A 24,538-nucleotide genomic window follows, 5' to 3' on the forward strand; every position below is an offset into this window, starting at 1 on the left:
AAACACTGAAACACACTACCCTCTCACGTTGTCAATCCAGTACAGACACGTTGCAGGACACGGTACAGTGTGTTTTAGTTCATGTGGCCTCTCTGAGATTTTAGATTTTATTAAAAAAACAACTCGAAGCAGCAATGATGTCGCATCATCTATGATTCTGTTTCTTAGATATTAAATTCACGTAAATATATTAACCTAATGCCTTTTCTTTCACTGGGCTGCCAAAGGATTCATAAACCACACATCTAATGTATAAACAGTAACATTTGAAATGGTAATTGGCAAATGGACTTGCATTTATACAGCGCCTTTCTAATCTTCCGACCACTCAAAGTACTTTACAGTACATGCTACGTTCACCCATTCACACACTATTTCATACACTGATAGCAGAGGCTGCCATGTGAGGTGCCACCTGCTCATCAGGAGCTAATCTACTCATTCATACACCGATGGCACAGCCTTTGGGAGCAATCTGCGTTAGTGCACGACCCATTCCGCCTCAGAGCCACAGCCGCCAAACCAAAATTAAAATGAACAATCAGTGTGACACATATTTTAGAAACTTCAGAAGACAAAACATACCTCACTGCATGGCCGTAAATAAGTTCTGTGTCTTTTTCTCTTTTAGCTGTATAGGAGTTGTGTTAAGTTACTTCTCATGAAAACACAACAACTTATTATACTGCTTCATAATAAAAGCTTTTAAATAAATAAGTGGGGACCTTTGTTATGAATAATTTATTGGAAATGAAATGTGTTTATCCGTCGTTTTACAGCTGCTCATTTGACCGCTAGTCACAACCACGGATCAGTCCGCTGCTTTTAAATGTGATCGACTCAAGACGAGCATGTTACAGTGTTACAGACACACCATCAACCAGATGGCCATGTTTTAATGGAGATGTCAATCCATGCCAAGAGAGTCAAACAATGTCAAGCCAGCACGTGTGGGTGTTAACAGTCCTTTGTGCCCTACGTCTTTTAGAAACCCCACTGTTTTGTGTTTCATAACATGAGACACAAGAGTCCTAGAATCAAAGACAACAACTTTCAGCCAAGCATGTGTTTTAAGACTTTAGATGTACTGCTGTAAAAGCTTTTATGGTTCATTCCTATCTTTTTACTAACGCAAATTATGAAAGTGGACATGTTCTTGGATTGTAGGTCACATGGCCAGTGTTGACATCTTCAGTGTTGGAGTGTTTGTGTGTGTTGTGGAGGCCATACTTGGGCTGTTTTACCAACTCCTTACATTTAAAGATGGCCTCAACACATGTTGCTTGGGTTGGACAGAATTAGAATCTAGTGTGAATGTGAAATGTTGCCTGTGTCGTTAAATAATCAGTTTCATTAATATCTCTTACAGCTGATAAAGGTGGCTTTTGACGAGGAGGTGAGCTCAGAGATGGTGGAGATCTTCAGAAAACACCTCCAGAGAATCCGCTACCCACAGTCCATCTTCAGCTCCTTTGCTTTTGCAGCAGGACAAACAGCACCTCAGCTAATCCATCCGAAGCAAAAAGAGAGGAACACTGGCTTCAGGTTTGTGATGCGGCCTTACAGCGGCAACACAATCTGGACTGACGGATTATTGTAAACATATAAATACAGGCTTTTGCAGTTTGTTTCTCCCCTTTTGATGTTGAAACTGAGTAAGTGATGTTGCCGTCTGCCCTGTACTTCTCACAGAACACTGTCCAAAACTATTGTCAAGGGAGCAAAGAGGGCCGGAAAGATCACCATGGGCCGCGGCAGCCAGACCACACTGAAGAAGAACGACAGAGGCAGCAGGATGACCTGGCATGAAGACGATGACATTTCAAGTGAGACGAATGACATATTTGCATGTGATGGAGAACAATTGAACTGAATTGATTGCCTAAAATAAATTAAAAAAAACAAACAAAAGCAAAAAACAGAGACACATGCTCAATAGAGTGAAAACGTTTTTAGATTTAAAAATGGAATTCACCTTTCGTCTGTGTTTGTTTCAGTATCAGACGACGGTGAGCCGCCGCCGAGCAGCACTTTGCGAGCGTCAGAGAAGTCAACCATGGAGCAGCTGGTGGAGCAGTCCTGTTTCCGTGACTACCAACGTCTGGGCCTGGGAACCATCACCGCCAGCTCGTCTCGCTCCAAGTCAGGCGAGCAGTTCAGGATTACAGCCGTGAACAGACTTTACTCCCTCTGCCGCAGGTACACACCTCACAGGCTGGATACCTGCTGAAGTTAAACTCGTCTAGCTGCAACAGTGCGGCTAAGCATGCATCAGGAAACAATCCAAAATGATCTGTGCAGATTCCACTCATGTCAACACAGCGGTGCTGAGCGCATTAGTTTCCAGGATTTGTAGCCCCGTAGGAAGCTTTAAGCCTCATTATCTCAAAAGTCTGGTGGGGAATCCTTCCTTACCTGGCAGACAAATGTTTGAAATATCAAATGAGACAGCTGGATTCAAATTCAGCCTGTTATACAAAAACACACTGCTGTGCACACGTCAATAAACATTAACTAAGAGCCCATGTATTCAGCTGCAGCTCTGTGTATGAACTAATTGCTTTTATATTTTTCTTTGTACTTGTGGGTTTGAGATTTGAATTCTGTCTCTCTCCGTCAGTTACCCGGGGCTGTTGGTGGTTCCTCAGGCAGTACAGGACAGCAGCTTACACAAAGTGGCCCGCTGCTACAGACACAACCGTCTTCCTGTGGTGTGTTGGAAACATCCTCGCACTAAAGCCGTGCTGCTCCGCTCAGGAGGCTTCCATGGCAAGAGTGTGGTGGGATTGTTCAAGTCGCAGAACCCCTCCTCAGCAGGTGTGCATTCACAGCAGCTTGGCAGTTTTTGTTTTATAGACACAGCTGTACTTTTAACATGTTCCTTTAGCTAACCAACTCCCAGGAACGGCTAACTAAAGCAAACTAGCTTGCAATGCTTTTTGTTGGTGGAATTTAAGTTTATCTTAACTATTTACAATATTTATACAATTTGTGTAGCTTAGGTTAGGCTATAAAACACATCAATTCAAACAAGTTTTAAAATAATATCATTATTTTCTGTCTAAATCATGTGTTGCATTCTGTCTTTAGCTCCTGCCTCATCCTCAGATTCGTCTAGTAGTCTCGAACAAGAGAAGTACCTGCAAGCCATCCTCAACTCCATCCCTATTTATTTCAAAATGAACGGAAACAACACCCTGTCCAACCGCTCCCTCATCGGCCTCTCACCAGGTATACCAACCATAATGTTCAGCGTTCTTTATTAGTTTGCTGATGCTGAATACCATAGATATAGACCCATCATATCTAAAACAACAAACATTCACATGTTATATTGTTGTTGATGCCAATTTTTCTGTTTCGGTGCATCCCTAATTGTTGTGACTTTTGAGTTTTTAGATCTCTGATAATGCAGAAAGCAACAAGGTAGTCTGACACAGAAAGAACAGGTTTAGGTAAGACATAATGATGGCGCCTTATCCATTTCAGCGTCACACAAACAGGGCTATAAAACGGGAGCACCTAAATGGAATGTAGCCTTTCCATTTTGTCACTTACTCGTGTATTTGACAAGTCAAAGTGTTGGGCGTGAGAGAGGGCAGACGACTTTGTTGTCCTGAAGTGAGCCTCTCAGGCTTTACATAGACTTTGCCTTCTTCACCAGGATTGGTCGACCTCCACCCAAATCATGACCTTGTGCTGCGTTCACGTCATTCGAAAGTTACCGTTTGCGCATGTAAAATTCCAAAAATGGATGCCTCACATCAGCTCATGTCAGGTAACTACACATTACTTATTGCTAATTTGGTTAATTTGGATAAGTTCTCATCCTCATACAATTCAAGTTTTGCCTGTAAACACCATCACCATCATTAATTTCTGTTAGTTGGATGTTGACACAAACTATTTATTTTCATGTCAAAAACTGGTAATGACTTCCATATGATGTGAACACAGCAGAACTATGATTATTAAACTATAATTTCAGTTTAACTGTTTAACTGGTAGAGTCTGCAGGGAGTTGGTAAGCCGTGTCTGTGAGGCTGGGATCGTTAGGTTCCTTTAAACCAAAAGCTACGTCACCTAACTCCCTGCGCTCCTACCTGACCTGAATTTGCTGTGCGATGGCCTCGGCTCTTCCGTGGGAAAAAACGGAGTTTGTTTGCAAGGGGACAAGAGTTCATATCTTCTGATAAAGAGAAAATGCAGAGTTGCACTCTTTATTTTTGTTCACTAGCTCTGTTTTTTCTCTATCATCGGGCAATCACTCTCTTCCCTTTTGTGTTTGCTCTGGTCGGCAGCTATTTTTCACCTACTTATCTTTGTGTGTGTGTGTGTGTGTGTGTGTGTGTGTGTGTGTGTGTGTGTGTGTGTGTGTGTGTGTGTGTGTGTGTGTGTGTGTGTGTGTGTGTGTGTGTGTGTGTGTGTGTGTGTGTGTGTGTGTGTGTGTGTGTGTGTGTGTGTGTGTGTGTGTGTGTGTGTGTGTGTGTGTGTGTGTGTGTGTGTGTGTGTGTGTGTGTCAGCAAGAGAGAGAGAGTCTGTGGGAGAAATACTGTATCTGATATTTGTAACATTTGGAAGGAAATTTGTACAATAAAAGGTTACGTAAGAATCACAGGACAACCTGAGGTCACTGTGCAGTCCATCCATCTCCTCTGACTTCACCCCGTCTGGCCTGTATCCTGAACATACTGGACACTATACAATACACTGTACTGGACTGAAGCTGTGTGCAGGATGTGGTTCACATGAATGCACACACTCACACATGTATCTTGTGTTTAAAGTGATCTGATCAGATTGAGGGCTCTTGATGGGAAAACTGGATTTACCTCAATTTTGCAACATCACAATGAGTTCAAACTGAGCCAAAAGGCATCAGTTTTGTTTTTCACTTATAGATGAAGGCAGTGCACATTTGTCATCTTGTTATGTAAAAAATCCCTGACACTAATGTCCTGAGTATTGTGTGAATGCTTTGTCTTCAGGCAGTGACAGGAGGACATCCAGGATGCCAAAGATGGCTCCTGTCCATTTAGACCTCCCATTCTCAAACAGCTTTACCAGAGGAGGTGAGTGTTGTTGTTATTCCTACTAAACACGTCCACATGCGTCCTGATTCTGAAACACCAGAATCTGCCATCTTGAAGGACTGAAGTTATGAGTGTTTTAGCATCTTCTAGTCAGGATGCTGGAAAGGTTACAAGGAGGTTACATACATCCTGCCCACATTTTGGATAATTACAATAGGTTGTGGAAGTTGTTTTGCCAGTGCTCCTGGTTTCCTTATAAAATATAAAACACATTTCCTCTCACACTTTAGAGATATGAGTGAATGTGTCATCACAACCTGGAAAGGTGGAAATACTGGAATCGCAGTACAAGGATTAAGAGTGAAGGCCTCTGCACTAAGTTGCACATTTAAAAATAAAAACAGCCGCAGGTTGTTTCACATTTACATTTACTTTAAACTTTCATCCGTCATTTAAGTTTTTGAAAAAGGTTAGATTTTTTGCGTTTTTCTGATCCATTAAAAGCCGTTTGACTACTCAGATCCACCGCACATGAAAACATCATCCAAAACCATCTGATAAACTGATTGATTCACTTCGCCGCCTTCAACGAAGCACTTTACAAAAGAGTCACAGAATTTAAACTATCATTTAATTTCATCCCTCAGATTTAGCCTACTTTCAACAGGTCAGATAGTAATATTCAGGCCATGATGGTGACTTAGGGCGCACTTACACTGTCTGTCCGTACCGTGCCCCCGAGCTTTAGGGTACTTGTCCACCCCTCCCTCTCTCCCCGTGGGCCAGGCCCGTTTGTACTCGCACAAATGCTTCTTGCCTGTTCATACGTCATCACGCCGTAACACGTCACACATATTGATCGACGTCATCGCGATGCGCCGCTTTGTTTACAAATCTTTCCATTGACCTCAGACTTTTTGTGTGCCTTGTCCGACTGTTTTTGAATATTTTCATCCAACCAAATCTGCAGTAAACACTCCACCTCCGCATCACACCAACGTGAACCTTTAGTTTTAAATGTCTGCGCATGGTCCGTCTTTTTTTATTGTATTCCTATGTCCGAACAGGCGCACATAAAATGACGTCAGAGCCGCCGTAGGCCTCGTGCTCGTACGCTCTTGCTCATATATGTGCGGACGTGCTTTACAAAAGCCCACCTCTCCCAAACGGTCCGCGACCGGCAAGCTGGCCGCAGCTCGGCGCGGTGCTGTTGCACTCACGGTGGTCAAACGAACAAGGCTTTACCCGTAAAACCTGTTTGGGCACGGTACGGATGGACAGTGTAAGTGCGACCTTACAGGAAGGAGGAGGAAAGAGGGGATGAGGACACAGAGTGACACTGTGGATGGATGGAGACAGAGAGGGAGGACAGCTCACCCCATTAATTTTAGCCGTGGTGCCAAAGGCTAGACACAGGCAAAGAGTGGTGACAGCCAGGTTCCTCCTGAGAGAAGCAAGGGAGGGAATGTAGGTTAAGGAGCGAGAGACATTTTGCCAATGTTCGCAACAAATATAATAATGAAACACAGCCGACTCAGTGTGCAAGGCTTCTGATTGTAACTATTTTTCCGGATGACTGATTTTCTAAAAAACGTATGTGAAAAATACAGCCTGAATATGCAAAGACCGTTAAAAGTGAAACAAAACTTAATACAACCATGAGAAAAATAGCAGAGTATTTTCATAGGTCAAATGATTGTACACAGATATTGAAATAATTTGGCAAAGCAATTTCTCTCACTGTAGTTTCCTTAGTGCTTAACATCATAGTACTTAACATCATATTCCTCAAAAACCAACAACCACAAAAGCCTAAAAGGATGAAAAAAGAGCAGACTGAGTTCTGTGCATGTCACATCCTGCATTGCCCACATTCAGCACGAATATCGCCACGACAGACATCACACTCAGAACAGAAACTCACTGCCACCTTAACTTTGATCTTGTAAACTGTATTGTTATTGACAAAGGAGCATTACTTTAATGTTATCTCATAGATTAGGACATGATGTGCTGTTAAGTTGACACACCATCATGACCGAGTAAACTGGAATGTGAACTCTTCAGAGGAAAATCATCGGTGCTGGGTGTTTCGTCTCCAGCCAGATGTTGTACAATAACGGTGCATGTCTGAGGTGTTAGTCAGATGAATGTCCAAGGGGAATTGATCTCTTAAACCGAGTCAGCACTAAAAAAGGTTGACACATCGCTTCTGATTATTTTAAACATGAGTTTCTCTTTAATTTTTCACCCGCACAAGTGCAACACTGTCCAGTTATAATGACGAATGATGGATTTAAAGTGCAGGATTATCGCTGACTTTTCATTGGAACCAGGGGTCAATTTTTAGCCAGATTTCCAGAGAAGATTGCGTCACTATGCTATCAATGCTATTTATCTGAGATTACCAAGGTCAGAAAATATGTGATATTGTAGAGAACTTTATTACAAAACATTTATTTTATCCAGTGATGGTAAATGGCTCAACTCCATGTAAATAGTGGTATTTTAGTAAATCCAGTGGAAGTCAACATCTGTTAACATGTTTCCATCCAAGGAGATAATTAACAACAAGCAAACTGTGACTGATGCAACTGTTACAGACAAAGACATCACAAATGTCTATGTGTATCCGATAAACATGTCACAAAAGACTTTGTTTCCACACCATCAATCATAACAATGGACAAACATATTCCTGCATGCTGTGACAATCATCCTCTCAATCATTTAAAAATAACTTTACGTTGACCGGTCCGATCTTTGACCCTCAACCATAACTCTCCATTTGCATGTTTCTTTGGTCTGAAATGGTTGGTAGGGTAGGTGGTGATGTCCGTATGATGTTGACATGATTTATTTTTTCCATGCCCCTCTCCCTGCCCTCATCTTCTCTCTCTACCTCCTGCACAAACAACCACCCAGTGCTTGAGTACAGAGATAAACTTTTCACTCACTCAAACCAAAAACCTGCGAGTAAGGAGAGACTCCACCATCAAGGTATAGTCAAACTATCTCTTTCCCCTGCCAGTCCTCTTAAAGCGCTCCTTATCTTTTCTAACGCATCCTCCATGCCTCATCCCTTTTTCCTCTTTCTAACCTACACAACAGCTCACTAACCAAGTCTCTTCACCATGCTGCAAACCCCTTACAAAGACCTTGTGGGACATACTGTAGTACTAATCATGGCTGACTTTGCGGGTGCTCCTCTGGGAGCTCTGCTGCTCTAATGTGGCCTTTTCCATTGTTAATGTGTTGGCTCAACGGCGCTTACTGTGGTCAGTTATGAGTCGGGTCCAGACGGAGGAGGGAAGGAAACTGTTTGTCATGAAACACACAAAATGAGGCCGCTCTGATTCTGTAGTATGATGAAGACGCACTTGAATATTCTGTAAAAAACAAAGTGAATAGGATTCTTTTTTTAATCGTATAAATGCTCTGATATTGTGTGTTTTTATTGCTTTTATTTATTTATTTTTATTTATTCATTGCTTTTTTTCTATCAGGTCTAAACAGTAGTCATGTTAGTCTTGCAGGCAGGTGTCACCAGTTGACTGTTTCTGTTAAAAGTGTCACCAACAGAATTTGAGAGTTTCACTTTAAACTCAAATTACCAAAGATTTTAAGATATGACTTTATTCCATTTCGTCAAAGGCTCTTGTATAACTTTCCTGGTTGCAGAAGCCACATTAGTAGCTGACAGCCGTGCAAATGCAACTCAAATGGGCTGAAAGTGATTACTGTGAAAAATCATGTCCTTCCTGATAGTGATTCATGCTGTTTGGAAAACATTGCATGCTGGTTTTCAGAGAAATGTGCTTCTAGACTTGTTGATTTGCAGAGAAATTCCAACAACTTCTGCTTCTAATATCTCTACACACCCGATGTGCAGCTTTGTTGGTGGACTGAAAGAATGAAGGTCTTTACATAATCCTAGTTGTACTGCATGCAAACATAGTCCGCATGTCATTTGTTCATCACTCAGTCTTAGTTTGTTTGACAGCATGTGTACATCAGTGGCATTCGAACAGGCCATCTCTTGCATGTGTGCGTGGGTGACTTTTGTTTGGATCTGTGTTTGCAGGCATGTGGGCTAGTCTGCGCTCCAGCAGCAGACTCAGCCATCACCCTTTGACAGGAGATGTCGGCTCTAGACTAGGAGGGAAGGATCTGGCGCCCCCTGCAGGTAGCAGCAGTCTGCAGGCGCAGCTACTGAAACAGCAAGCTGCCCTCTATGTCTTTGGAGAAAAGTCCCATTTAAGGGTGAGAATGAAAAGAAAGCTGCTCTCTGGGGGATGAGGGAATATTTCGTTATGAACTGTTGTAAATCTACACTCAGTGTCCACTTTGTCAGATACACCTGTACAGTCTAGTGCATTACTGTCATTAAGGTGTAAAAATTAAAATGTATGTTTTAGCATTGAGGTCCTAGTTAGCAGTGTTGTATTACTGGACTGCATAATATTCAAAGGTGTTTGGTGATATTCTGACTCCTTCATTTCAGACAGTGTTACAGAAACTGAACATTAAACAGTTTTCCCAGCTTGAGTGATTAAAGACAATGGGGGGTAAATTACTTTCCTCCTGCATTTGTGTAAATGAGTTGGAGAAAAAAAAATACCTTTCAATATAATACAGCCCAGTACAACACCAACATGGGGGGCACCCCTGTTGCTTAGGGGTTTAAGACCCCTACCATAAACTGTAACGCCGCTCAGGTGTGGCTGGAGACCTTTGGTGAATCTCTTTCTCTCTCATTTTCTGTCATTTCTGACTACTGCCACTCTTTAATAAAGGCATAAAAATAATAACAAACAGATACCATAGATTTGAGATTTGTTTGTTTTTAATATATGTACCAACCTAGAAAGCCGTTTTAATACTGTTACTTAAGTGAAATAAACCTTACATTTTACATGATGTATTTCTCTCTCTCTTGTTTGACAGGGCCTCCGAGTTGACTCCTCTCTGAACTGTGAGCTGGTGCCGGTGGACTTTGCAGACACGCGGCAAGTGAAAGCCTCTTTTAAAAAGATGCTGAGAGCCTGCGCTCCCAGCGCCACCTCATCTGACTCAGAGGACTCTTTCCTCAAAGCCTTGGAAGACTCTGAGTGGATCCTGCAGGTGAACAAACTCACAAACAATAACGTTTTTGTGTTTTATAAGGATTCGTTTACAGCAGTACAGTGACTCCGAGTCAGACTCTAAAAAAGATGTGAGAATGACCCAGCAGTCCACTTTTACTGCTCATCCTGTGTCAGTCTGTATCAGATCCACATAATGATTAAATCCCCTCTGAAGCCATTTTCCCAAGGGAAACAGATTCACGTTCATCGTGCCGTTATCTGATTGCCCCCTGCAGCCTTTGTCCGTACATTGAACATTTCATGGAAAAATATTATCTGTGGGAAACCCTTCATAGACAACGACAGCACTCAGCCAGCAATTTGCCATTATACCAAACATGGTAACATATGCACAGCGGGGATTAATTGTGTGTGTGTGTCTATATGTTTTCATATGCACATGTTGATCTCCCACAGCTTCACAAGATCCTGCAGCTGGCACTGATTCTGGTGGAGCTTCTGGACAGCGGCTCATCTGTTCTCCTCAGCCTGGAGGATGGCTGGGACATTACTACACAAGTGAGAAAAATGAGGTTTCACGTGGTGCCGTTTGTCTTTCGATGCATTTCCATCAACTTGTTCTTCTACAAATTTTCATTTTATGTATAAAAAAACTGAGTGGGAATATAGCAGATTAAAACAATATTGATATAATAGTGATATTACAAAATACTTGAGGTTTATAGGATTTAGGCAGAGGTAGAAAAGCTGGCATGAAATAAGAAATGGTATTACTGTAAAAGCTGATGGAGGTGAAATCATTCATATCATGTCTACTGAACCTGAAAGCTTATAAACGCAGGAATAAGAAGATGGGGGTAGTTCAGTGTAACCACAACTTCCCTGGTACAAGTCCTTACATTTCTTGCTCTTTATAATCATAGCAGTTGATAAAAAACACCACAGGAGACGCACGGATCAAAAGAAAGACAAACACAAAGGTGAATCATGAATGGGAAGCATGAAAGCAATGAAACGGTTTGATGCATCTAAGTTACTGGTACTCAGTTAATTATGTAATTATGTCCCATCCTATTCAAATTTATTTGCAAAAATGGTATTGATTCAACGTGATTCAAGTTTTATTTTGGCCAAAGTTTGTGTGACATTTTAACGAAGCATAACGCGCCTGCGGGTGCAAGCTGTAAATGCATGTTTAAAAAAAAGAAATCTTGTTAAAGGTGAATTACTGACAGAAAACACTGAGTAACATTATGTCTTATTGGTTTTGATGGAAAACAAACACCAACAAATATAAAAGCCATAAAAAGGATCCAGGTGCAGCCTTTTAAACATTTAACAAGAGTACCTCAGATAGAGTGCTTTACTTAAGACGGCCTGTTAGAGATTAGAATAGAATGATGTTTATTGTTGTTTATTGTTGTTTTGCTCAGAACAATAAGATCTGTTTAGCAGCTCAGCAGCAGTAGGCAACATCAAAGTACAAGTAAATAACAAATTATAATTATAAACTTTATTTATAGAGTAATTTTCATTAAAGAAATGTAGTGGATGATAAAACATACAAGTGAATGACATTAATTGAAAGCCAAATTAAATAAATAGATTTTTATATGTTTAAAAATGTTCACAGAGCTTTTCGTAGGGTTTTTACATCATTTTGGAGCGTAGTTTAATTAAAAAAAGGCTGTGCTGCCTATTATCTTGTGTGTATTTAACCCGGTAGCAGAAGATCTGAGAGCTTGTGATGGATTATAAAAACCACTGTGTCTGCGATGGAGGTCGGCCTCAAACCTTAAAGGGGATGTACTGAATATTCAGGCATTAATAAAGCAGCAAACCGGTAGTTTCTATGAAAAGATATAGGGGCATGAATGAGGGGTTGTGAAGGCACAAACAAGAAGATAACGACAAAAAGAGACCTAAACAGCAAAATGTTGGTTGAGTAGCAGCATATGTGGTGATGTGCAACACTGCAATATGTGCAATAACTGTTTTGTGTAACTGTACTGAAACAGTACCCTTCATAATCATTATCTAGTGCAATATATTGAGGTTAAAGGCAGCGTAACTTTCAATAGTTTAAATGTGATTTTTGGATGTAGATTTTTTTAGGGATTCTGAATTTCTAAACGGGGCCATGTGTGAATCATAGATCTGGCTCACCTGCTCATCTTCTAAACAGCTCCGTCACTGGTGACCCAGTTTCACAGAGAAAGACGATCAAAAAGGTCTTGAAGCCTCACTGATTTGCGCTGATTTTTCAAAGTTCATGGCTCTGATTTTATGGCGTGTAAACAAAAAAGCCCACTCCGGTCCTGATCAGCTGTCAGTATCCATTCACTGTCTCATTCAGCATGTTTTCTTTCTGAGCTCATATTTTCCACGTTGATCTGTTAAAGTGCACATGTTCGTGTTGCAAGCGTGCGTCCATCGAAATGTGTTTACGGAGATTGCAAAGCCCTGGGCTGCTGTTTAAAAGCCCACTTTGTGGAACCTTTATACCAGGCACGTGTTCGGCCCGGAGCATCTCTCTCCACGGGCCACCGGCTCCATCACGCCAGGTCCTGATCAGCCCACACAGGCAAATGGGCTCCATATGCTCTGGCTCTCCTGCTGCTGTCCACGGACCATAGGCACCCAGCAGACAGGATGCAGAACTGTCTTTGCTTTCTTTCTAAAACCCTGTTTTCTGTTTCCTTTCTCATATCCTCTCCTCTCATGCCTCACATCTTTCTCAAATCCACTCCTCAGTCCGCAGTAGTCTCACATATAATCTGAGGGGTTTATTTCAGGGGTTGCGGGGGACTTTCTCTACCACTCAGGGCTGGACGTTCTTTTAACGGGGAAGCAGTGAACTGTTTTTCTCGCTCATTCCACACGTGTCAGGGCTCATTAGTTGTGTTGAAGGAGACACGAGCAGGGAAGCAGGCCAGGCGTACTGCATGTGTAGACAAGTGGTTCTCAACTGGTGTTTTGCGGAGCGATAGCAGATGATCAGTTTACCGTCCTGTTGTCAGAACGTGTGTTGAGCTTTTAAGGGATGCAAAGTAAAGTCATGTCATCCAAGAAAAAAATGATTGTGCACAGTGGTGGTGAAACAGCTGCCACTCTTGTCCATCAGTGGTAAGATGATCAAACTGCTTATTTGCCAAAAGCTCAGGGATCTTGAGCCCTGTATATATATATAAGTATATGAAAAGTATCATATTCAGTAGGTCTCAGAAGCATTGACTAATGGTTATTAATCAAATACTTTTCCAATGAGACTGAGCTTATTACTGATATACTGTTATCTGCATAAAACCACCATGTCACCATTAGTTTGTCCATCAGTGCACGGACATGTTTATCATTCAACTGTGAAACCTCCTGCTCAAAACACATCTTAGTCGCAGTTCTCAAATAACCATTCACAAACATTTGTTTATGTTATATAAATCTAGGGCTGGGTCCCCAATACTGTTATTTTTAGTCACAACTGAATTGCCTCTATAGTATCGAGTATCGAAAAATGTCTCGTCATTCAATACCCACTGAGTAAATCTCAGCTGCATCAGTGAGCCAATAAGCATGCAGCATGCTTGATCCCAGATCTAACGATGCTGGTGATTGGCTGTCTAATGTAACACGTCTCTGAAGTATGCACACTACGTTAAGATGTTAATGTGTTGAGGTTGGACTACAGTGTGTGGCACATACAGTAGGTGTAAAGGAGCTGAAAAATAAAAAAATAAAGACTCGTACCATCATGTTGTAGTTTTATGTATGTATGTTAACTCTCAAATATCAGTATTGGTCTTGGCCTCAAAAATCCAGTATCCTCAAAAATCCAGTATCCAAAATGCATATAAATGTTTTAAGTGTTTGTTTTGTTTGCTTACACCGGCACCAGAAAATGTAAACAAATTGCAAAAACACAACAAAACGCCGAACTAAACGACGTCACAGGTCACACATTTGAGTTATTCTGTATTTAACCAGGTTATTTGTTCACCATCTTGTAAATTATCCCAATTTCTGTCAAAGGATATTTCCTTTAACTCTGAAAACATTCATTAGGTCAACTTACATACATTTCCTGATCAGTACGAAGCCAGTGCTCTTTTCCTGGAGGACCCTGATGTACTTTCATAGCAGCCGAACTTCATTAGTGTACCTTGAGGAAAAAAATGGACCTGAACACAATCCAATCCAAGAGAACAGAATTATCTTTTCCTTGTTAATAGATTATTGTTTATACTGCAGATAAGTATTGTATCTGACCTATCTCGTCCTGATACATCACACAGCTTTTCTCTTTTTCTCTCTGCAGGTGGTGTCTTTGGTGCAGCTGCTGAGCGACCCTTTCTACCGGACTCTGGAGGGTTTTCAGGTGCTGCTGGAGAAAGAGTGGCTGTCCTTTGGCCACAAGTTCAGCCAGCGGAGCAACCTAAGTCCCAGCAGCCAGGGCGGCGGCTTCACACCCATCTTCCTGCAGTTCCTGGACTGTGTTCACCAGGTGAGGTTTAACTTCGCCACCACGGGTTCTCCGTACGGTCAATCACCTCCTGCCCCTTGCTACGTGACTTCTCTCCTCTCCCTTTACTGGGGGGGGAGCTTTGACTCAACACTATTCACACCGTCTTCATGAGCTCATCACATTCCTTAAAAGCGTACAGGCGAGAGGGTGAAGAAGTGGAGAATTTCAGCTGTCATTGTCCATACATTTGGTTTAGTTTTGCACTTTGCATTCCCAACACTGGATGTGTAATTTTAACACTGTATTGCACCAGGGAGTGTGTGAGGAGGCTGCAGCCCAGATGGTCCATGAACCCAGTGTCCAGCACTGAGCTGCCTGTGCTCGCGTGTTTTTAAGCATCCCTTCACATTTCAGTGCGTGTTTAGAGCCGCATGTGGAAAATTGCCGTTTGGGGGATTGAGAGTCTCTAGGAAGGTTTGGGTGTGGGGGAAGTGGAGTTAAGAATCAAGCTCATACAGCTGAGGGAGAGAAGTCCGTGTCCACTCTGAAATGGTAACTGTAGAGAATGTTGTGGGGTTGTTTTTTTTTTTTTTGTGTCTCCTGGGGTTACACAGACCCACTCCCATACACTTACATCAACACATAGTTTCTGCATTTGTCTTTTGAAACTGTAGTTGGCAGCTAAGATAGTTTGGCGGGGGTCCTGGGGTCTGGAGAGCTGTAAAGGGGGGGTCAGACAAGAGCTGAAAATAGAAGTGCCTCATCTCCAAAACAGCTGTTGTTTTTGCCAATAGACCCAGGTGGCCTCAAATATTCGACACTTCTCTCTCGTTGGCCACCTCACACCACTGGATGGGAACAATAGAGCTGCAGTCTTGCTGGCTCAGTCTGGATTGTGTCTGGCGGTGATGATATCACTGACCTTTGCCCCCCACAAGGACAGGAGACATTCTTTCCTGTTTCTAATTGGTCATTTATGCACTGGAGGGATGTGAAGCCACAATACGAGTACGCAATCCAGCTATCACACACACACACACACACACACACACACACACACACACACACACACTCTGACCTTCCCTCTCTGTCTCTTAAGTCTAATCTTTATCAATCTGTCGTGTCTTTGCAGATTTTGGAGCAACATCCTCTGGAGTTTGAGTTTAATCAGTATTATCTGAAGTTCCTGGCCTATCATCACATCTCTAACCGCTTCAAGAACTTCCTGTTGGACTCAGACTATGAGCGCCTGGAACATGGTCATTTTTTTTTTTAGTATTATCTCTTTTTGTACTGAGGAAATGCTGCATTATAACCATAACCAGGCAAATTTTAACAAAGTTTACTGTACTAAAATTAGTTCTTTACTATAAAATATCCATTTAAGATATTTAATATTTTACAAGAGTCCTCACAACAATAGATAAATTCCTTCACTGAAACAGCATCAGAAGCCTTCAGTGTTACTGCTAGTTGCACCATGACCCGACTCTTTTTGGAGAAATGCACAAACTAATTTATGTTGAAAGTTGAAATGAAAATGAACCAACTATTGTCTTACTTATATTTACTTAATATAATTATGCAGTGACATGTCGTGGGTTATGTGTTTATGTTTGAAGATGAAATGTGTCTCCATCGATGAACGTAGCCAAATCCTTTTACTCATCTCCTGGGATATAATATGACCCCGTTTTGTTGAATTACAACTTTTACGACCAGAGTGTTACAGAACAATCTGGGAGATTAATTGGCCCATGTGCTCAGCAGCTTCTTCTCTGTGTGTGTTTTTTTTCTCGCAGGCACATTATTTGAAGATAAAGGCGACAAACAGGCCCGCAGAGGCATCTGTATCTGGGAGTGCATCAACAGGATGCACAGGAGGAGTCCCATCTTCTTCAACTATCTGTACAGCCCTTCAGAGAGCGACGTGAGTCTTTCCGACAGCTGACTCGTGATGGTGTGGTGCTCTCATGTATATTAAAAACCAAAAATTACTCTCATTATACAAAACCAGTCAGTCAGCCAGAGAAACCAAAAGCTCAACCTGCTGAAAAAAAATGCACAGCAAAGACTGTGATTCTGAACATAGTTGTGCTATTAACGTTATCTATGAATGCACTTGAAGGCGAAAAGCAACAAAAGCTTTAAAGTGAACCTAAATATACTGAATGATGATGGCTATTTTTTTTTTTTTTTTTCACTTTAGGTATTATTGACAAATTCAGTGGTGGAAAATAACTAAGTTTATTTACTGAAAAACTGTACTTCGGTCGTGTTTTGAGGTATTTCACTCACATTTTTATGCTACTTTATACTTCTGCTCTACTACATTCATTTGACAGTGGAGTTACTATAACAGTATAAGATTATTAATACAAAATATAATCACCAAATACATTCGTATATACTGTATTACCAATAGTATATAAGGTAGTTAAAATGTACCCAGATCTGCTTGTAATTGTAATCATAATCTAATATCGCATATATATTATTCTGAAATAGAACATTATTCATGAGTACTTTTAGTTTTGGTGCTTTAAGTGTATTTTGATTCTAATACTTCTGTAGTTATACACACACGACTTTTACTCAGAGTAATTCTGCACTATAACTTTTCTTACTCAAGTAAAAAATACAAGTACTTATTCCGCTACAGTCCAAATTATCATCTATTAGGTACAGAACAAACTCAGCAGGTCCAGGTTGACCTCAGGATATTGATAAAAATGTGCTTTAAAGTTTAACAGAAACAGTCATTACCTATGTAGCTGCTAACTCCGTTGTTATTCGTCTTTGACATAAAACAAAGGAGCTTACATTTCTTACAATGCATTTATATTTTTCATTAAAGAAACCTAATAATTGTACCTAATAAATGAACAAAGTAGAGTTGAGGAAATCTGTAATATTCAGGAGATGAAGTTTAGTCTCTGGAGTTGTTTTTGTATCACTTATTTTATCAGTCCGCCACACTGAAGACTAACAACATGCTCTCTGCAGGATTCACGGAGCAGATAAAGTTTGTTGGAAATATACCTTACACACTGTTATTCCATGGTATTTTACATAATGGACAAAATAAGATCACATCTGATTATCATTCATGCGTTTCTGTTTTGTAGGTGATCCTGAAGCCGTCGATCAGCATCCCTAGTCTAAATAAATGGGACTTCTTCACGGATGAGACTCTGTCCACGGGGCCGTGTTACGACTGGAGGATGATGGCCGGGAGGTCGGACAGCTCAGAGGATGTGGACAGCCTCTCCAACAGTAAGAGGAGGATCGTGTGGCCGTGTTACAGCAGCGTGAGCCGCGCTCAGCCCGACGCCATCACCAAACTCCTCACTGTAAGAGTTTGTTACCAAAAGTGGGATCTGAAGTTTTTATCACGTTTGTTCTTGTATTACATGTCAACATTTGTGGTGGGTCATGGCTGTTTTTGGTGCTGCAGGACATTTGTAAGCTGGAAAGTGAGATGAACCAGACCTCTGAGAAATGGCAGACAACTCTGGAGAGAGTCCGGATCAGCATTCAGGAAGACCTTGCGCAAGAAGGAAATGTGCGTTAGAAGAATACTGATGCCATGGTTTTTCAAAAAATACCAGGAAAAGTCATAAACTTCAAATCTCGGTTAAATTCCGTAAAACTGTTGTCATACTTTGTTATTTTGTATGCTCGCAGCTCCGTAAACAGTCCATGGTGTCCATCTCCGGCCTCATTCCCACGTCCAGCCTACAGGCGTTCCAGCGGCGCTCCATGCTGCACCTGCCAGACAGCGGGCTGGGCGAAGACCGCAGTACCGGCACAGCCAATGGGATCAACCGCCGCGCTGCAACACTTTACAACCAATTCACCCCCAAGAGCGAGGAAAACAGGTGGGTCGTGAACTTCCTGACTCCCGGAACAAATAAGAAGTCAACATTTGATTCCCTTCAAACTGCTGCCGAGGGGCCAGTCCAGTTTTGGAGGATGAGTCAGTGCTGTGGTATCTGCGTGCGTGTGTGCGTGTGTGCGTGTGTGTGTGTGTGTGTGTGTGTGTGAGATGTTTGTGAAGATTGTCTGTACTCTGTTAAACTTGGAGTGTGTAATTTTTACCATTTCCACGGGGTTAAAGTACAGTCTCTTGGCTCAATTATCTGGATATTGTCCCGAGTTGTACAAAAAATTATTCAAATCTACTCTCTGTAATTTATTTTTGTGCTCTTCACATTTCAAATGTTTTGACAGAGAAAAGTTTTAACAGATGAAGTGAGTTAATCAGAAATAAGATTGAAGCCTTGGAACCGCTCTCACACTATCCATAAATCATATAAACCTCTAGATTTGATCATTTCCTTTAAAATACTTCATCATGTTTACTCTCAGCTATACAGCTTTATTAATAATACTGACAACTTTGATATTTTGCTCTATTTTTGTCTTTGCGGACATAAAAAAGTAAAAACTTGTCATGTCTGTGTTGAAGCTCCCTGAAAAGTTCCTGATAATGAAGTAGAAATATGAGAGTTGAAATCTCTGTCAGAGACCCTTGAAAGAAGACATGTAGAACATTCTGGTCTTTACTATTACAGAGTAATACAACACACGTCTGGCCTCTTTACACAACGGGAACATAACGTACAAACAATTGTTGGACATATGATGAAACATGACAGTTGGGCTTTGGTTGGTCCAGTGTGTCGATCTGTGCTGCGATAAACTCAGGAATAGCAAGTCAAAAAAAAAGAATAAGGAATATTCTTCAAGCTGTCACCACAACCAAAAGGTACAGAGACATAACATGCAGTCTAAAGGCACTTTAATCTCTCCGTGTGTAATTCTTCAGGTCTTACGAGGGGATCCTGTATAAACGCGGAGCGCTGCTCAAAGGCTGGAAACCTCGCTGGTTTGTATTGGACATTACGAAGCACCAGGTGAGCCAAGCTGCAGCATGTTCATGTTGACGAGACACTAAACCCTCACCTGAGTGACGGGCTGCACGTTAACGTTCATGTCTTCACAGATGAGGTACTATGACACCGGGGAGGACACAAACTGCAGAGGCCACATCGATCTGGCGGAGGTGGAGTCTGTAATAATCGCCGCGCCCACTATAGGAGCTCCCAAACACATCAGTGAAAAGGCTTTCTTTGACGTGAGTGCATGTTAATACAAATGTCCCCTGGATGTCAGCCGGCACATTTCCAATCTTGTTTTCTGTTTTTTTTACAAGAGAACTGTGTTCATAACTCATTATAAATGCGGGGACTGATATTTGTGGCTGTGCATTACCTTGTTAAATTACTGTACGCAACAACACCATTATCTGAATTTTTTTAATAATGATTGGTAGCAGAAGAGAAACCGTTGCTTACCTCTGCTTCACAGACCGCTGAAGAGAAGTGACGTAAACAAACAATAAACACTAGCTTTGTTGTATGGATGTAGTGGTAATTTTTTAACAAAAACTATGATGGAATACATTCATCAAAAAGCTTCTTCTTCCATAACTAAGACACGATGGCACGGACATCATTAAACACCAACTGTGATCATATCAACATATCCACCTTCTCTTCCCGTGTCACTCTTTCTATCTCAAACACACACACACCGCCGTTGCGTAAGTCGCCTCTTGTCCTTGTCTCAGTTCTCAGTCCTGACAGTAGTGCTAATATAATACATTAAATATGCAGTTTGTGAGTTAGGTTCGAGTGGTTGATTTACGCATATTTTTGCATGTTGGGCGGTGTTGATTGGCTGATCGTAACAAGCCGGGCGAGTGCAACTGATGAGTGCATCACAAATGAGCACAGTCAAGAGGACTTCATTCAACCATCCATCAGATAATAATAAGATAAAATCTTACGTGAAATAAGTTTTACTTAAATGAAAAAATGATTGGTTTTGGCGAGACTAGATTGACTGATGATATAATATAATCCATAATAGAAAAAAATAAAAACAGGGTATCATTAAAACTTAAAAAAGGACATTTAATTTAAGACTAAATTAAAGAAAGCTGATAAAATAAACACTATATGGACATTAAGACCGAGTCAATAACTAATTAAGGCATCATTAAATATTGGGATTTATATTCATTGACCATCAAAGATGTGAGCTGCTGTTGAAAATAAACTCGAGCAGTGAAATGGGCTCTGTGCTGCATTCGGCTGAAATTAGAGATGAACCTTTCAGTCAGTGTGGAGAACAGAAAAGAGTGTGTTTTTTTTATATTGTTGCTCATTCAAGTGTGTCCTAGGGCTGGGCGATATGACGTTATATCGTCAAAACACTATAAAAATCGTATGTATTGTTCTTTATTGTTTCTATCACGACAATTTTTCATTTTGATCCTCGTACATTTTTTTAATTTCACAGTAAAGTTCTTAATAAAATGAGAAAATACTTCAGTACTTTTAATATGTAATAGGCTTCACATCATGTGGTTATTTGATGCATGAACATGCTTTATCATGATATATATCGTTATGGAGATATGGAACGACCTACGTATATCGTGATAGAGGATCTTCACCCAGCCCTAGTGTGTTCTGTACTTTGGTCCACATGTAACTCTTTTTGTCTGATACCTCTCTAGCTGAAAACCAGCAAGCGAGTCTACAACTTCTGCGCTTCTGACGCGCCCAGCGCTCAGCTGTGGATGGACAAGATCCAGAATTGCATTTCTGATGCCTGAGCAGCGAAACCTCAGAGCCTGAACACTGATGTTAACATCATGAACATCAGGTGGTTGAGAGCGGAGACGTGACAACCGCTCGACTCAGCTTTCACATGTCTTTAATCCGGGGGACCGCAGTGAACAAAGTGCCTGCTCGTGGGGGATGAATACTGATCATCCACCTTACAACCTTATTCAGCAGCTGGTCGGGCTGTCGTCTCTCTGCTTCAGTTGGAGTTGATCAAACATTCGTCTCTGCTGTCAGCTCGCGCCCAACAGGGATGAAGTGAAGTTAAGCTGATGTTTCGGGGGACTGCACTACACTACCAAGGAAATGCTATCCTACTTAAGCTGTAAATAGATCAAAGCAATATCACTGGCCATTCAAACTGTGGGTTCTATTTTAGATTTAAAAAAATGTAGAAAATAGCCTATAAAATAATTTCTATCGGATATTTTACTACAAGGAAAAAAGGTTATTGCTGCTTAAAGAAACGTATGAACCGCCAAAAACTCAGAGATTTTAATGCACAACATGAAAAAGCAATTTGTTTGCACTTAGCTCAAGTATGCACTCCTTATCAGATATAGATTTTCTAACAGATGCAGACATCGAGGCTAAAGGCATTACTTTACAATGTACATACGTTTCCTCAAGACCGATTAAATGAAAAGAATTTGCACAGTGAGTTCAAAAAGAGTTACCTGTCAATTTTCTATTTAAATATGTGACGTTTTCTCTATTTTGTTGAATGTTTTATTGACTTCTGGATAACACGTGTCTCATGTAATGTAAATTATTATTTTTTATTAAAAGTGTAACTGTGTACGTGTGGTGGCTTCATTTTCTTTTTTCTGTAAATACCCATGTGACATTTCATTTTATATACTGTATGATGTACTGAACATAAGTATACTTTTCTAACCTTAATTCTAATGTGACCAACAAGCTTCTTTTTTTTTTAAATGTGTCGTTGCCAGTGCAAAAACCTGAGTGGCCTGTTCCCCGTTTGTGATGAAACATTGTTTTGAAAATGAAATGGAGACTTTTTTTTTTCATTGTTCAGATTGTCCAGGCAGGCTCTGTGTCTTTTAAGGGCTTTTAAAGAAGTAAATGAATATATCGTGTAGGACATCCTCGTCTTGTCTGTTGTTTGTGCATCCGATACAGTTTCATTAAAAACAAAAACAAAAAACACTCAAATGAAACTCTTCAAAGATATCAGAGGCTTTTTTGTTACTGTATCTTTGTACCATGTTTTGTGGTGACACTAATTTTTTTGGAAATAAACCAAACGTACTTGAAACTACATGTTACTTGTGTTCTTGTTTAAGTGAGTGAATATCAAAGGGTTTGCTCATTTATTGTGTAAAAGTAGTAATAGGTTTCATGCGGAAACCCTGAACATGACTTAACATGCTCAACGCCCACTGTGTCAGGTTTGAACATTGACATGTTTCTTATAATAATAGAATTAAATAACTATTAGATTGATCCATCCTTTCGTTGTTAACACATTTCAAATGAATGCCAGCAAATTAGGTAAAGAAATTCCTGGGACTTTCCCCCAAATCTGGACGTTCTAACTGTTCAAAAAATTGTTTTCAGCCGTGAATCTAATAGCAGACCTGTTAAAAATGTGTAAAGGTCCATTTCAGGCCATTTCATTTACTTTTTGAATTGGTTTCTTAATGATAAATATCTCATGTGAGTAACAGGACTGCGTTTTCAGCATAGAATCAGTAAATACGTGAAATGTAGCCACATGGCATCAATGCTAATACCATGAAAACACTTTATTTAATAATTTTGATAATTTAGGTAACAGGACTGAGAGTGGATACTCACCTTCTCAGTTATACTGACCAAAAATATAGGAAAGGGAGTGAGACAATTAAGTTTTGGTGTTCCCATGGCCTTCAGGAGAATCAAGTGATGCTACTTCCTGTTGATCATGTGATCATTTTTGTGTTGTTCAAGTGTTGTGTTGGAGGTTGGGGACGGGCTGAAATCCTATTTTTTCAGTGTCCTACGTAATTTTTTATTAAGGTTTTACACACTTGACATTGCACTAGGGTCATATTGCAGGACTGCATGATATGTTGTACAGATAGTTTTCGTGCATATTTATGTTATTTACACAATCTCTATACACAATGGGTCACAGGATACAGGAGGAAAACTTAGACCGTTTGTAAATGGCATGTTTTCCTGTCCTCTCATGAGCGCCTCGTCTTTGTTAAAGATTTTCTCTCAATGAAAGGTAATCAGACACTGCTGCGTCTCGTGTTTTTATTTGCTCAGAGCCAACAACTAGCTGGAGACGGCATTGATGGGTGACTCACTTGCCAGCAATGAATATGTGACTGGGCAAGAGCCCCAGCTCAGGCTCTGTGGCGCCTGGTTGGCGGCTCTGAACGGGACTCCTTTGGTCCAAAGAGGGTTTGTCTCTCAGAGGAAGCTGAAGGTCAGAAGAGGAGCAGAGGGGGTTCTTTTAGGAAGGGAGATGGGCGTTTTTGGTCCCTCAGTATGTTCTCCCAGCTGGCGTTCACTGGCAGCAGGTGCAGAGCTGCAGCAGGCCAACATCTGGGCAGAACCTCTGGCAGTCCTCTCCATATTTAGCCTCTTGCTTTGGGCATGGAGATTAGGACCACTGCCCACAAACAGAGGGAGCAGCGGAAGTTATCCAGCAGGATTGTGCAGAGTGGCATGATAAGTATTTTGAGTTTAGGAGGAAACTGATTCCTGACAGCCATTTTATTCACGTGTTGATTCCAGCTGTAACATACCAGATTCATGCAAATTACTTGTATCAAACATTAAGAGATGGAATATGCTTGCTTGTTACATAAGCACAACGCGAGTTAGGCCACGTGACAGTGATTTCTTCTCTGAAGTTTGAGACAAATTACTGATGACGACACCTGTTATCCATAAGAACCTCAGCGTTTTAAAATGCAGTGCTGTGTCATCATGAGCTTGTGTAACTTGGCTAAATGTTTCAGTGTGGTTAGAAGTGTGCCGCTCTCACATAAAAAGACAAACCAAAAGCAGTCTATAAATTCAGAATTGCACATATCTGTTGGTTTTTGGATCCTGTACGCTTCATGTAGTCACAGCTGCAGTAAATGCCTTTTGTACGAGAAAACAGCTTGAAAAATACGATGACTTGCCTTTCCACAGGCCCCAATAATACTCCAGTGACAGATGATACTGATTTATTTTATTGGTCTTCCAAATCCTATTATCCATGTAACCCTGCAGTTGCAATGAATGCGCAGGTTC

At 41.0% G+C, this 24,538-nt stretch overlaps 1 protein-coding gene across 2 annotated transcripts in view; it reads left to right on the plus strand.

Annotated features, from left to right (window-relative positions):
• The window catches only part of sbf2 (SET binding factor 2), a 93,050-nt gene extending 70,503 nt beyond the window's left edge, over positions 1-22,547 (plus strand). Inside the window, exons 24-42 of one of the 2 annotated variants that reach the window (XM_083916421.1) lie at positions 1,370-1,545; positions 1,693-1,826; positions 1,998-2,199; positions 2,621-2,817; positions 3,091-3,231; positions 4,989-5,072; positions 7,959-8,033; positions 9,118-9,296; positions 9,981-10,157; positions 10,577-10,678; positions 14,436-14,621; positions 15,715-15,841; positions 16,385-16,512; positions 17,711-17,935; positions 18,040-18,147; positions 18,270-18,463; positions 19,414-19,501; positions 19,591-19,722; positions 21,172-22,547. In XM_083916421.1, the coding sequence (XP_083772547.1) occupies positions 1,370-1,545; positions 1,693-1,826; positions 1,998-2,199; positions 2,621-2,817; positions 3,091-3,231; positions 4,989-5,072; positions 7,959-8,033; positions 9,118-9,296; positions 9,981-10,157; positions 10,577-10,678; positions 14,436-14,621; positions 15,715-15,841; positions 16,385-16,512; positions 17,711-17,935; positions 18,040-18,147; positions 18,270-18,463; positions 19,414-19,501; positions 19,591-19,722; positions 21,172-21,270 (2,754 nt within the window). In that variant the 3' untranslated portion in view covers positions 21,271-22,547. The remainder of the gene's footprint in view (positions 1-1,369; positions 1,546-1,692; positions 1,827-1,997; positions 2,200-2,620; positions 2,818-3,090; positions 3,232-4,988; positions 5,073-7,958; positions 8,034-9,117; positions 9,297-9,980; positions 10,158-10,576; positions 10,679-14,435; positions 14,622-15,714; positions 15,842-16,384; positions 16,513-17,710; positions 17,936-18,039; positions 18,148-18,269; positions 18,464-19,413; positions 19,502-19,590; positions 19,723-21,171) is intronic. The other variant, XM_083916422.1, reaches the window with a different exon arrangement.
• The last annotated feature ends 1,991 nt before the right edge of the window (positions 22,548-24,538 follow it).

Source organism: Echiichthys vipera, assembly GCF_963691815.1.
Source record: "Echiichthys vipera genome assembly, chromosome: 1".
NCBI lineage: Eukaryota > Metazoa > Chordata > Actinopteri > Perciformes > Trachinidae > Echiichthys > Echiichthys vipera.